Below are 15,743 nucleotides of genomic sequence, written 5' to 3' on the forward strand. Positions count from 1 at the left end.
AACCCATTGAAGATATGTTTCTTCCGACCCTGCCAGATAGCCCATAAAGTGGCCACAAACAAGGGAAGACGATCACCAGTGTACCCATCCTGTTGGTAGAAATAATGAATCCATGCGATGAGCCAATCTTTAAAGGCCACAAGTGGAGTCGAGTTGGAAATAATACCCAATTGGCTGGTTTACCACGCCACAGTGGCTAAATATGGCAAAATCGAAAAAGGTGTTGGCATGTCTTAGGTTCCAAGTTGTAGTTTGGACAAACATCTGACATGGACAGACCACGGTTTGAAAGGTTAGCTGTTGTTGCTAAACTGTTGTGGAACAATTTCCAGAGGAAAAGCTTCCATTTTGGCATGATGCGCAATCCCCATAGAATGCGAAAAAAATTCGAAACTAGAGGGGGGGTTCATGCTGTAGATATCGGTATTTTGAGAGAGAAGGTAGTATCCAGATTTAGTGGTGTATTGGCCCGATGTGGTAAAAGGCCAAATAGGAATGTCGGAAGGATTGGAGAAACACGGAACCTCTAAGGCGCGAATGGCGCGAACCGTGGTGGGATGAAAGAACGAATGAAGCCGGGAAATATTCCAACCTTGTTGTTGGGGCAACAATAGGGAGCCTATGGTGACAGTAGCAGCAGTGCGAAGTGGAACATTATCGCGAAAGAGGGGAACCTCCCCATTTACCCATCGCTCTTTACCAGCAAGTAGTCTGGAATTGGATCCAATTTTCCAAACATAATTTGTCAAGAGAACCTTCTCAGCTTGATGTAAACCTCGTGCACCCCAAGAACATTGCCCCTGCACGGAACTTAGTGTAGCTAGCGAGGAAGCAGGAGCCAGAGACGGACGAGAAAGTACCTTGCTGATGAGTAAATTGGAATTCCGATCCGATGCATACGCCACACTTTTTTAATCAGAAGTGAGCGATTATGCATCGTAATACTACGTAACCCGAGGCCACCAGCACCTTTTGGCATTTACAAGAGATCCTTACTTCTCCAAGCAATTCCTTTACCAGAGCAATTAGACCAGAAGAAACGGGCCAGCATAGCATCCACCTTGTTAGCTATGGTTGTGGGAATTAAGAATACGGAAAGGATATGGGCTATCGAAGCAATGAGGACAGAATTGATGAGAATCAATTTCCCAGCTTGCGAAAGTGGGGAATGAGACCATGTTGTTATGCGCTGAGAAATTTTATCAAGTAAGAAGGTGAAGTGCTGAGTTTTCTTGCCTTGAATGTCCACAGGAGCACCAAAATACGTTCCCAGGGACTATTTCGTTTCCAATTGTAAGATATCTTTGTATTCTTGACCCATGTTCTCGGGAACGTTGGGGCTAAAATTTAACATATGACTTACGTAAACTGATCATTTGTCCAGAGATATGGCAGAATCGGCCCAAGAGGTTGGAAACTTCCGTACAGGAGGTAATTGACGCTTTAAAGAAAAGAAGAGCATCATCAGCAAAAAACAGATGAGAGATAGAAGGGGCGTACCTGTGCGCTCGAAATCCATCAAATAGGCGAATATCTGTAGCCAGCGTTAACATGCGGGACAAGACATCCATACAGAACAAAAACAGATAGGGAGATAGGGGATCACCCTGTCGGATACCACAATGCGAAGGAAAGGCCTCGGTAACCTGTCCATTGACCAAGAGGCGATATGTCATTGTGGATATACATTGACTAATCAACTGTATCCACTGGGCAGGGAACCCATAAGCTTGAAGAACCTTTAAGAGAAACCTCCAATTAACCCGATCATACGCCTTATTCATGTCAATTTTGAGAGCCGCTAGATGAACATTACCGCGTCGATGCTTATTCAGAACATGGGTTAACTCATGACTTATCAAAATGTTATCACATATGACGACCCGGAATGAAGGCACTCTGGTATTCCTTGATAAGATCAGATAGCAACGGCCGTAGCCGGTTGACCAAGCATTTCGAAACACATTTATAAATTGTGTTACATAGACTAATAGACCGAAATTGAGTCACATCCTCCGGAATCTGACCCTTGGGCAACAAAACCAGAAGCGTCTGGTTCCATTCCCGGAGTATGAAGCCTGTGGAGAAGAAGTGATTAACTGCTTGAAATACCTGTTTCCCAAGAATGTCCCAGTGATTTTGGAAAAATTCGGCTGTCGAGCCATCCAACCCAGGAGATGTTGCATGACCAATGCCAAACATGGCCTCTTGCACTTCAGCCTCAGAGAAAGGCAGAAGTAGCTGCTGTTGTTGTACACTAGAAAGATGTGGTAAGTTTAATGCGCGAAGTACTAGGTCGATGGCCTCGTCTTGGGCCTGATCAGAGATATTAGGCACCTGATAGTTGCCATATGCCTCTTTGAAATGGTGTAAGATAGTATCCACTATGGTTGGACCATCCTCAGTCCATTGTCCGTCTGCAGTCCGGAGCATGTAGATATATGTTGAACGTCATTTCTGTCGCATCCTATTATAAAAGAACTTGGTGGGAAGTTCCCCAAATTGTACGTACTTGTCTTTAGACTGTTGAGACCAGTAAGAGTGGGCCAAAGAAGACTGAACCAACTCCTGCTGACGTTGGAGCATGAAAGCATTCCCTTGAGGAAGAGTGGAGATATTAGTCGCAGTGGCAGCTAACTTCGTAGAGACCTCCTGCCAATCAATCCCCTAAACAACTTTGTGATCCAAGCACCATTTCCTAATCTCGTTGCGAAAGATAGAGAGATGCTTAGTGAAACGGTACATTGTTGAGCCAGCGATGGGCATGCGCCATACAGACGAAATAATGTGAGGTAAGTCAGGGTGTCTGAGGCACCAATTTTCAAACTGATATGGGCGTCGGTTGACCTGGGGAGGTGGTTCCGTCCGGTAGAAGATAGCTGAATGATCGAAATGCAAAATGGGAATGATTTAAACACGCAATTGTTGGAGTTTGGCGCATTCCCAGAACAAGCTTGTGAGTTTTGTTTTGGATTGTTCAAGTACTAAATGCGACACACTGCAAGAGATACAGTAAAGAAAAATGATTATTGAACCAGGCAATGTTCCACCTTTCCTTGTGACATTAAAAGATCTTTTGCTTTACAAGGTGTTACTGTAGCTGTTACAAAATGCCGTCAGAAAAGAATATCGAGGTATTCACTACTACATTAGAGTGAAGCGTATAGATCTGATTCATATACCACTATGTACAGCATAATCTTATACAAACGGGGAGCCAACCAAGTTGTTGCACATCCATAGAAGATCCAATGCTCCCAACACGTCCATCATATTCAGTCAAAACATACCCGAATAACAGCTTTGAAACTTCTTATATGCAGTAGCGGTGTGAGACCGGAGGTGAAAGAACCAGTGTATCCTTAATTTGGTAACGAGAGCACTTTGTTGAATCATCATCATCGAGCAACACCAGCTCCCTCCAGTGCAGCTGCTACCTGAGCTGAAGCCTCCTCAAGGGTTCGTTTCTTTTGCACTGTATTGAATGCCTCAAGTGTATCACCTACCTCGAAATCATCATAGTCTTCCAATCCAATTCCACACTCAAGTCCAGTGCTTACCTGAAAAGTGGAGAAGCGTCAACTTCCATAAACAATATGCATATGCATTTAAAATATTGAAGAGCCTATCCAGTCAAAAAAAAAAATATAAGTTCAGGCATAATGTGATGTTAACATTTGTCCAATCACATTTACATTAATAAAAACAATTTAGCTATTAATTTATAACCAATAACATTGATATGTTGTTAAGTTATTGTATTTGTTGTGTATGATATGACAGTAACTAGTATCCAATTAGAAGTGTGAAATCATTTTATACAACATTAAACACCCCTGCCACTCACACTTTTTGACAAACAAATTAAATTATCTGCATACAATGAATAATTTGGAAGTTTATGGCTATACTTATGCACAAAATTAGGTGTGAAAGGTATCACGCGAATTTTACAAAGTACTGGGGTATTCCTTGAAATTCCCTACAAAATTAAGCCTATATTAACAAATAAATATGTTATACCACATAGTAAAAGTAAAAATGTCAACGCAAAAAAAAAAAAAAAAAAAAAAAAAAGCAGTTGGGTGCACCAATCTAAGAATGACCATGATTGCCCAGAGACCTAAAGAGATACTCGTTACACTCATGTATTAGTTCACACAAGGGCATCAAACCGAGGAAGTAGAGATTAAGAATACAGCTGCCTACTGAGGGAACTTCCACTCAAGCTGACAAGACGCACAGATCTTGTTTTAAGTTCAGGAACTAAACAAGTAATAAGCAAATAGTTGTTGAAAAGCAGAGCAATTTTTCTTCGAATGGCATAAGCCGAGAGGCTACAACTTACCAGCATCTGTGACTGGAATCTTAAACTGAAGAGAAAAATCTTTAGAAAAGTATACCTCTTCGACATTTTCCTTCACTCGACGCAAAGAGTCAAGGACTCCAACATGGACAGGTTTTCCCTTCCGTACAACTCGAATCCCACATCCTTTAGTAATTTTTCCCTCATTCACCATGCACCCAGCAACACGACCACTCCCGCTGCTGAATGTGGCCCGCACTTCTGCTGCACCAATTGTAATTTGTTCCTACATGCATAGATTCTTATAAGCAGTGAAAATTGAATTTCAAGTAAAGAGGTACTAGGAAGACGAACACAGTTCTTAAAGATAATTCAATAGAAGCTTGTCAGGTAAGGCACATTTATGTCCCTATTCCCTAGATAGGAGCATAAAATTTCATCTATATGATATACAGCAAAAGGTGGCCGATATACATGCTTAATTTTCTTTCCCAAAGATGAAGCTTATCTCCCATCATCAAATGAAAACTTTCTTCATCATACTGATAGCACTTTTTAGCGCTTTATAGACTCAGAAATTCCTAGAATAAACCAGTGTTACTCTGACACCATTATTCATCTCAAAAACGGGGCGTCGTGTCGTGTCTGACACGACACTTTACTTGGATACTTCATTTTAAGCTAAAAACTTGACTTTTTTCTACAAAATAGCCAAGTCGGACACTTGGACACCGGTATCCGAGTAGACACTCAATCCGTGTGTGAGTAACATAGAAATAAACTACCATATTGCTATACTTTCACTTTACGTTTTCTATCTCTTCTTACACATTCAAGTATATTATTATAATTAACAACTATTCTTAATACCCATGTCAAACTCAATGATGAAGCTCATTTAGAGTGGTAAAAAAGATATTTAAGCTTGAAAGTCTTTGTTACTCATACATGTAGTTCTCTTAAATTAAACATGACAACTTTGTATATTTTCTAAACACTATTCATCTACCCGTTCATAATAGGAAAATTTGACAGGAATAATTCAACGTCTAGTAAACTCTCACAATAATTCCAAATTTAATATGTTGTCACATGGGTGAACTAATGATTGACAGAGCTATCATTTTAATTAGTTCTCCAACACATATAAGTTATAAAACCCTATTGGAGGGTTTTTTAGTGATGAAAAAGTGATAGAAAGTCTTTTATCACACCTATTTCTGATAAACCTATGCCATGCATCTAATATATAGTGCTCTTGCTATTGACGAACTTATTTGCTTTGGATGATGAAGCTCCTTCATGTGCTACAAGTTCTCTCATTATTTGTAACAAATCTGACCCTAATCTCTAATGAATTTGGGCATCGTAACTTACAAACTACAACCCTTCTCCTCATTGGAATATAAACCTGATCCCAACGTGGGAACATCGAGGGGAGAAGGGCGAGGTCAGCGCATGATACCCCGTGCTCGAGTTTTTCCCTTGTTACTTTCACTCATTTACTTCATTCACTAAGTGTATGTACACTCCAACATGAGTATGAAATCCTTACACAAGAGTTACATTACACATACATGGATATGAGTGTTGAGTACGTAGACATATACAGTCCGAGAGTTGAAAAGCCAACATTTCAGACATACGGGACTATCCTGAAATTGGACACAGGTGTGGGGACAGGGGATTCAAAATATATACTCCTGGATTTAAAGACTTTTGCATGTGCTTTTGACATGACAAATACATATACACATTTTTAGGTTGAATTGTTTTCTAGAGTTTGCTAAAATTATGAACTTAAGCCCTAATTGAGAGCATAAGATGGTTCTATTCTCTTTTCCTCCTTATTTACATTTTCCCTCCATGTATGTGGTTCAACATACTTGAAGCATGAGGATGGAAATTGACGAGTTGAGTAAGGATCTCATACCCCTGTGGGAGTCTCAAATGTCCGACACAGTGTAGCAGTAAGCTTAAGAAAGCTTCTGTTATTAAGGACTGATAATGGAGGCAACCTCCAAGAGTATAGAAGAGACAGAGGCAAACTCAACAAATCTCTTGACTGAGTGTAAAATAGAGAGTGATTGTATTATATTTCAGAATGAATTACAACTCACAACTCAGCTAAACAGCCTCTATTTATACACAGCTAAGCTACATTACCTCAGCTTAGGAGGGTAACAGGATTTCCTGCCAAAACTCCATTTAACAGAACTACCAGAATTCTAACAACTTTCAAGAATTCTAACAACTACTAACAACTTTCAACTAATAATAGGGTAGTTAACTAATTTTAACTACCTCCTATTACACACAGGTGCGCTTGAGAAAATGAATTGTAGAAGTAGCATAGCCGAAAAGTTCAATTTTCATCTAATAATTCAATCATCTTGAACCACCATTAGGGGAAAAAAGTTTAGAAGAGTGCCAAAAGAGAAGTGAAAATCATGTGAAATATACTCACGGACGGGGTATTAGCTAGTATCAGACTTTTATACCCATGCATTGATGGACGAAAATTGCACCAGTAATGTTTAGGTGTCTGATTTTCATGAAGTGCATCTTTGCCTGTTATGTGTGTGTAATCAGATATAGTTTATCTCTGCAATTTCCTTCCTAGATTGCAAGACCAATAATTCAGTGGGAACATATGCAAACCACTCCTAACCACAATCCAAACCCCACCCCAGCCCCAAAGCAACCCATGAAAAATACTCCCTCGGTCCCATATTAATTGATTCACTTCCTATTTTCGTATGTCTCACATCAATTGATACACTTCCTATAGTGACAAGTTTCCACCAATTCTATATTATTTCTCTCTTTATAAGGGGCCCAAAGACTAACAAACAAACATCCTACTACACTCATTCTTCAAAAAGTGGAGGCATGATCCACTAACTCCAACAAAAAAACACCCACAACCTACTTACAACAATAATATAAAATGTCAATTATTTGTTAATAAGAGTGTATTGATTAATATGGGACGGAGGGAGTACTAGAAATCTGATAGGAATTGCTGACTGTGAAAGTCTAAATATAGTCCACCAGAATTACCTCAACAGGTTCCAGCAATCCTTCCATTGCTTTCCGCATGTCATCAATTAGATCATAAATGACTCTATAAAGCCGGATTTCGACACCTTTGTTATTTGCATATTTTTCCACAGCACCAGGTGTCTTTACATTGAACCCCAATATAATGGCTTTACTAGCCACTGCAAGATCAACATCACTTGCACTAATATCTCCTGTTGCTTGTAAGAGAAACTTCAACGATACATTCTCCTGAGGAAGAACCTCCAGAGCCTGTTTCAGTGCCTCAATTGATCCCTGCAATTGACAATGCAAAATATTAAATAAAGCACATATACCTATTACATCAATTAAAAAAGCAAGAAACAACCAGAAGAGCTTTAATAACAAAAACTCACGGTAACAAGGGCACGTATGGAGCTAGTTTAGCAAAAGTTACAATACTTATTTTTCATCCTAAACTTGATCAGCATCTTCTACTCTCTAACTAAATCATCATGAGAGTGAAGCTTGTACTACACGCAGTTTTCTGATAGAGCCCCATGGTCTCAATAATTTAATAATAAAAAAATCATTTCCAAGTGGCCGTGCTCCACAAAACAGAAAGTATCTTGGTAGGTGTCTAGCAGATTTGGAAAATGCCGCTAACACGTTGAAAGAGTGCACCCTACTTATTTGTTCTCCAAAATATTAGAATGACAATATTGTTCCAGAGCAAACATAAAAAGATCCATGATCTAGAAGACATTCGATTGTATAATTATCCAACACCTACCACTTCCTACTAATCACATCTTCGATCTAGATTTATTTGGAAATAAGAGCTCTTTCTAAGGGTGAAACAATGTGTTACAGAAGCTGCTTGAGATAGAGGGCTGGTACTCCGATGTTGAAACTTCAAAAAATAATTTGATGCATTCAAAGTCGCAGCAGGAAGATTGGTAGCCCTCTCCATCCTATTCTTTGATTGATTGGTCGTGAACCAGCGGCAATGGGGAAGGCAGGGTCGGAAGAGGTTTTTGAACAGAACTTCGATAGGCTAGAGCTGTAAGCACCACGAATTTTCACTTTTTTCACTGAAAGTCCATATTTAGTGCAAAGAGTAAATTACAACCCCAACATTTTACTGTTTGTTTTCTTCGGAAGTGACCTTCAATCCACTGGCATTAAGCAAATAGTAGATTTGGATAACTTTAAATTTAACATACTTTCTCAAGACTCAGACCAATTTGTACCGCATAGGAATTGCAATTTCCCGAATTACATTCCCAAAGCACAAAATTGTATAGCGTCCAAATCACCAAAAAAGGAAATAAGGATGGTTGTTTGTGTCACGTGGCCTGATTTTTCAAGAGGAAAGACAGAGGGGTAGTTCTCAAATAGGCAAGAAAGTGGAGCTAAGGGACAATGACAATGGTAGTAACAATATATGGATTATAGGGTAAGCAGTGATGTGTCTCTATATGAGTAGCCTATTAAAATATTAAAAGGCTGAAGACCATATAGAAAACATAAGAACCCAAAAGTGTCACAAAAGAATTTCCAAGATAAAAAGAAAAAACTTGGTTGGCATAGAAGATGTTCAGTGAGAGGAAAAAGAATTACAAGTCATGACAAGAGGAGGGGGAGGGGAGAGAGAGAGAAGGAAACAAGATCCATAATAGCATAAAAAATGGAACTCCATTTTCAGAAACTCAAAATTTAGCCAGTCATTCCACTAAAAAGCATACTACTACCATTAACATTAAGTAACTCTGAAAAAAGAAATAACACCTACCTGAACATCAACCTTCAAAATTATATTCAGCATGTGCAAATCCAAACCAGCCATCTTCCCAGATGAAACTGCTGAAGCCAAAGAAGACAGGGTAATCTTTCCATCTCCAGCCTTAGCAGCTATGCGCTCATTTCTCAAAGCATCTGCACGAGCCTCTGCCTTTTCACGAGCTATGTCAAGGGAACTCACGACCTCAAACTCATCACCAGCAAACGGAACATTATGCAGTCCAATAACCTGTATGCAAATTCTCATGGATGTTAAAAAAAATCAATACTGGACAAGAGGTAGTAGTGTGGCACATCCAGAAATTCACAAATGTACACCGAAAAAAAGTAGAGTTCTAAAAGCCTTGTCAATTTATCCTTTATGTGCTCAGTCCTTCCCTCAGTATACATGAAAACAGCTATTATACTGACATGCTCATTTATATCCAAATATGACACTTGTACATATTCTTTACAAAGCAAAATCCACAATTTTTGCTTTTTCCATCCCAAACTACTAAAGTTCCCTCCTAAATTCTTTGAATTGAAAGCATTTAATAGGTACAACTACATGCGTATAATTGTGTCATTTCTCAAAAAGGGATTCATTCTTTACATTGAAAGCATTTAATAGGTGCAACTATATGCATATATAATTGTATCATAATTCATAACTCACATCTGTATTAGTGTCGATCATTGAAAAGGAGAATCTTTTTTTAGTTTATAAAAGTTGATTTCTTTATTAAACATAATTGCATTATATTGTATTGTATTATATATATATATTTATATATATATACAAATATATTAAAAGGCGTGCGAAAACAAGAAACTGTGCCACGTGGCACTCTACCTAGGGAGTTTTAGTTCATGTAATCCATGTACAATAAAAAAATTAAGAAATTGCATAGTATAGGGTTTGATCCCAAGACCTCAAGTATATATACTAAAGTTTTAACCACTAGGCTAACTTGTATTTAGTGTTATTATCATAAACTATTATATTAATAAATGAAAATTTTCCTACCCGGGGCATAGCCCGGGCCTAATAACTAGTATATATATAAAAAACAGCGCAATGCTCGGGTATTAGCTAGTTGTAATTATGCACCTTCAGAGAAGAAAGCAGCCTCCTATAGTATTCTGAGGTGCAAGGAAATACTTGCGAGTCATGTTCAATTTTATTTGAACTTAATCCTGATGTTACTAGAACAGGTGCAACCTCTACATCTAACAACAAAACGTGCCTAGAAACCAGACACGTGCAGAAATCGAACCTGCACAGGGCTCGATGGGCCAGCTTCATCAACAGGCTTCCCTCCATGATCAAATAAGGCACGCACCTTTAAGCAGAAAGACCAAGTCATTAGCAAAGAGATTTGATTTAGCAGTAACTCTCCAAAAGTATACACGCACAGCCATAATTACCAACCTTCCCAAATGCTTCCCCACAAACTATTGTGTCCCCTTTTCTGAGGGTGCCATTCTGCACAATAAAAGTGGCAATGGGTCCTTTGGATTTATGGAGACCAGCCTCAATTACATTGCCCTTCGCACTCCTATGAGGATTTGCCTTTAACTCTTGCAACTACAAAAGGAGCAGGGAGCGAGCAAGGAACAGCATAAAACAATAAGAATGAGAGACATATAAAGAAATAAGAGGTAAGGATGTAAGATACACCCCCAAAAACTGCATTTTGACAGGCCAAGGACAATTAGAACCTAGAAAGAAACTAGTACGAGGACATTTCTTAGGAGATTGTTCTGAAAGATCTAGTCAGTCAAACTTCATTAACGATGACAACCAGTACTTGAGTTTAGCATTATGTAAGAAAATAGGACCCTTATCTTCCTCAGAGTTGCATACACAAACATCTATACATGCAACTTATAGGAAATTACCTATTAAGACATGAAATATCCTCCTTGATTTCTGTATTTGCCATCAATCACAATATACATCATAAATTTTCAGGACGAGTGGATATGTATAGCTATAAAATTATATGAAGACAAAAGTCTCCAATTCCCTGAACGATACGTAGGAATTGGCTTACATCATTAATTCAATACAGAAAAAGGGATGCATTACTTGCAATGCAGGAGATATAAAGACCAGAGTTCATTAACTAACAAGGAGTTATATTCCCAGCTTGATATTAAATGCATAAACAAATGCACTAAGCTACAGAGAACTTATGAACAAATCACAGCTTCCACTAATAGGATGTATGTTTAATAAATAAATGATTAGTTTTGCGTCTAGCTGAATCCCTTTCCTTCAGAAATTGAGAATTGTAAGACAGCCAAGAAAAGAATCAGTCAGAAATGTACAGAATCCTTCAGAGGTATCTGGGAATGCATTTGCATAGAAAATTAACATTATAGCATTTTCTTACCTCTGCAACAAGCATGACTGTCTCCAGTAATTCATCCACATTTTCACCTTTAAGAGCACTGATCTGTCATACAGAGGAACAATGATGAGAATCCATTGAAACCATGCAACCACCCACCCATAAAAAACAGGAAAAAGAAAAACATAGTAATGAAGATATGAAACTTCTGGAAGGACATGCATAAGAAGGCTTATTTTGGAATGATTAAAAACAGTACCTTGACCATTGGGGTATCACCTCCCCAATCTTCTGCCATTAAACCGATTGATGAAAGCTCTTGCATCACACGATCAGGATTAGCCCCATCCTTGTCGATCTGTAACAACCAAGGAGAAAAGATCGAGACAAATTAAACCAAAATTTGGATGGATGATGGATCATCAACATGCAAGCACTACAAGTCAACAAAATAAAACCAAGGCAAGCGTCATCCGAAACATGCCGATTCCAAGCTGCATGGATTCCTAATTACGAACATGGATCTTTAAAAGGTCCATCTATTTTAAATTATTGTATATACTCGATAGCTACCAAAAGCAACTTCATCCTAGCTTAAAGCACACAGTTACCTTATTAATTGCGACCACAATAGGTACACCTGCTGCTTTTGCATGTGCTATGGCTTCATTGGTTTGAGGACGGATCCCATCGTCGGCAGCTACTACAATAATAGCAATATCCGTGACTCTTGCTCCACGAGCCCTCATTGCCCCAAAAGCCTACAAAAAACACATGCATAACAGATCAGATAACATGAAAGATACAGCATTCTATAGAAACAATCGATTTGTCATAGTTACAGATGAAATACTCTTATATAGATATTTGCAAAAACAGCAGGTTGCGCGCATAAAAAAATTGCGTATGTACAATCAAAATGAATTGAAATTAGACTTGAGTCTTCAATTAACCTCATGACCAGGAGTGTCAAGAAAGACACAAGGCAGCAACTTGCCATCAACTGGTACTTCCACTTTATAAGCTCCAATCCCCTGTGTAATCCCACCTGCTTCAGAAGCAGCTACCTGCAGAATAAAGTAAAATTACAGTTCATATCCCAGCAGTTCCATGACTTTAAAGCAAGAGATATGAAAGGGTCCAGCCATCCAGCATGGAACTTTTCCCAAAATTATCATCTCTTTTGTAACACCGCCCTTCATCCATACTTGGACTAGAAATAGAGTTAAGTTATTTGGTTGAAGCACTGACATGATTCACAATAGTAAGAGACTTGGCAAGAACGCTGAAATGAAATTTAAATACCAAAGACCCATTTGGTTCAGCTTGAATAATTTCTATAATAATATATAGCATGAGAACATATAGATTCATATTATGCACAGCTACGTTTCTGAAATGCATACTAAGGGTGGAAGTAAAACACTCAACCAGCTGACAGCTACGATCAATTTATTGTGTTTTGAGGCACTAAGGAAATTAAATAACACTAGAAAGCCGAAATTGAAACACAACCACAAAAATAACATCAAGATATTTAGGTCAAACATGTACCTTGCTCTTTCGTATATAATCCAAGAGGGTTGTCTGCAAATAGATGAATCACGTTAAAAAAAGAGCAATCTGAATAACAAATAACCCACATATATATTGTCATTAACTCACCTTTCCATGATCTACATGACCCATGATAGTAAGCACAGGAGGCCTATCTTCAAGCTTGTCAAGGTCATCATCGTCCAACATTTCCCTCTTCCGAGCCATTACTTCCATTTCATCAGAAACTGTATCCAAAACTTCCACATCATACCTTTGGCAGATCATTTTTACCATAGCATTGTCAAGAGTTTGCATCCCATCAGGTTTAATCCCCTTCGTATATAGGAAACCCAAAATTTCACCTTCACTAATAGCCAAGTTGTCTGCTAATTCTTCTGTTGACATACCCTTTTCTCCAACTTCTAAAATTTCCACTTTAACAGGAGCTGCATCTCTGGCTGCTTGGCGCCTAGCAGCCTTGCGGCTTGCCTTGCTCCATTTTCTCCCTTTCCGGCCTGCAATAGAACCAGGAATGGATACACCAAGTTCCGACGTTTCTTCATGTACATCATCGTCATTATTCACCATACGCCTCTTTGGTCCACCAGCTGAAAGACCCTTCTTCTTGTAATCGTCTTTAAACTTTGCAGAAGAAAATTTGGCAGGTTTAGGTGGGGCAATTACTGATTGAGCAATAATTGGATCCACTGCTGATTTCTTTGTGGCAAATTTGTCAACCAGAATTGGTTTCCTCTCTTTTGATTTCACAGCCTGGTCTTTCCCATCAGCTACAGAAGACATCCCTACATCCTTCAAAACTGGCTTCTTTGGCATTGGAGGAGCCACAGAAGGTCTTGCCTGCAACTGAATCTCAGGCTTCTGCAGTGGTGATGGAGGTCTCAAAGTCTCAGGGGATTGGTTATCTAACTTTTGTTCTCCAGTTGTCCTATTTCCAACTCTCTCAACCTTTTCAATCATAGGAGGTTCTTGTACTACTTTTTGCACGGCAGAAACTGGATTCCCTTTTCGCCACACACTCTTCCCAGCGTTAGGCTTCTCTTTGGCAGAAATATTTACAGGTCTACCATTTGTTGAGCTACTTACACTGGGTGATAGTCTATTTACAGGTTTCCTCTCATTTTTACTTTCTGTCTGTAAGCTTCCAGTTTCTAGTCTCTCCGCCTTCTCTAATACCTCATCTAATGATTCAATAACCTTCTTCCTCTCCTCCGCATTATCTAATTTCCTATTATTCGAGTCTGCATCAAATTTAACCGAACTTTCTACAATTTTACGGTTCCCATCAGGCCCAGATTTTAACATGGGCTTGGGCGAAGGCTTCAATACGAGGTCCTCACCTTTACTATCTTTATATGCATTTTCAAGAGTAACAGCATTTCCTTGCTCAGAAACATAATCAGTGACAATGGAAAGCCTACACACAGAAACGTAACGCCATCTCTTCCCTCCCCCCAAATGCTTAAAATTGCAACTGCAAACCCTTCTAGGACATGAAATTCTCTTAACTAATGAAAAGGATACCTCCATATTCCCCGAGCACGTCGCTCCCGAGCTTCCCAAACTCACTAGGGAAGCCATTGTTGCCATAATTACTCTTAAATATGAAGAATTCTTATCAGCATATGAGTACTACCCAAGTGTAACAATTCAAAAACACTGCCCAAAAACTGCTAAATTCAACTAACATTACGCAACAAAAGTATCATTCCTCTTTCTCTCTCTCCCCTCTATAATCAACAGTTCCAAACTAGAATAAAACACACTAAACAAACAACTTAATATGCAAATTGTAGGGTGAGAACCCAGAAAAAAGATATTGTTGAATTGAAGTGATAAACAGTTTTCTTTATTGTAGATATTGCGAAAATATATAGAAAAATCGTACCTGGGATAATAGAAGGCCAACTGAAAGAAAGCACGAAAATTTGAGGTCAGAAAGATAAGAGGAAGAAAAAAAAAAAAGCGGGGATGGTAAGAAAGAAAGGTGAGGATAGTTGAGAGGTGTTGGCTAAGTGGAGGGTCTACAAAGGCCGGTGTGGCTGTTTCTCTACCTGTCAAATTATATTTTCTTGATAAGGCTTTTATTTTCATTCTCCAGTTTTTCATAACATATTAACATATAAATTAGAGATGACCATGAGTCAGATCGAGTCAGGTACGGGTGAGATCGTGCTTTAAAAAATTGTCCATTAGTCGGATTAGGCTAAAAATTTGTGCTCATACCCCGCTATTTCGAGGCAAAAATAGATTACAAAATCATTTTTGGCTTGTCCAAATCCCGTTTCAATGACAAAAAAATCGAGACGAACCCGAAACCGAACCAAAAAATTTGCCCATGCCCGCCTAAAATTTGGGTCGAGCTGATGTGATCAGCTTTAATATAAATATAGTTTCTCCATCTCTAATTTGGTCACAAGTATTAAAAAGAAGTTTTAGGGTGTGAATATTCCTAGTCTTAGGGGGAGTCTTGAGAGAGTCTTGAGACAAGATTTTCATGGGTCTTAGGGATAAACTAATGTAAGACTAGTTTCCAAAACTCAACTCAAGACTCTCCCTTGCCAAATGTCAAATATTGATTGGGTGAGTTTTTAAAAATATCAAACCAATTATTTATATTAAAAAAAATCAGATTATGTTTTGATGAAAAAGTGAGTCTTGATTAGAGTCTGGGGATAAAGTATAAAGTATAAAGAGTCTGAAATGAGTCTGAG

General features: G+C 38.6%; 1 protein-coding gene across 1 annotated transcript; it reads right to left on the reverse strand.

Annotated features, from left to right (window-relative positions):
* Positions 1-3,008: 3,008 nt before the first annotated feature.
* On the reverse strand, positions 3,009-15,047 carry LOC104907587 (translation initiation factor IF-2, chloroplastic). Its single transcript, XM_010696539.4, has 12 exons — positions 13,138-15,047; positions 13,027-13,059; positions 12,426-12,539; positions 12,084-12,233; positions 11,732-11,830; positions 11,515-11,577; positions 10,548-10,703; positions 10,393-10,458; positions 9,126-9,362; positions 7,370-7,645; positions 4,404-4,592; positions 3,009-3,560 (listed from the first exon to the last, which is right to left on the reverse strand). Exons 1-12 carry the CDS (start codon positions 14,617-14,619, stop codon positions 3,399-3,401), a joined length of 3,027 nt encoding a protein of 1,008 aa, XP_010694841.2. The 5' UTR covers positions 14,620-15,047; the 3' UTR covers positions 3,009-3,398.
* Between the last annotated feature and the right edge of the window lie 696 nt (positions 15,048-15,743).

The sequence above is a fragment of the Beta vulgaris genome, chromosome 4, assembly GCF_026745355.1.
Source record: "Beta vulgaris subsp. vulgaris cultivar EL10 chromosome 4, EL10.2, whole genome shotgun sequence".
NCBI classification, from domain to species: domain Eukaryota; kingdom Viridiplantae; phylum Streptophyta; class Magnoliopsida; order Caryophyllales; family Amaranthaceae; genus Beta; species Beta vulgaris.

Coding starts and splice junctions, on each gene's coding strand:
- LOC104907587 (XM_010696539.4), bottom strand. CDS start 14,619: ATGGCAACAATGGCTTCCCTAGTGAGTTTGGGAAGCTCGGGAGCGACG. Junction 13,060..13,137: donor GTCATGTAGATCATGGAAAG/GTGAGTTAATGA, acceptor ATCTATTTGCAG/ACAACCCTCTTGGATTATAT. Junction 11,831..12,083: donor TTGTGGTCGCAATTAATAAG/GTAACTGTGTGC, acceptor TGGTTGTTACAG/ATCGACAAGGATGGGGCTAA.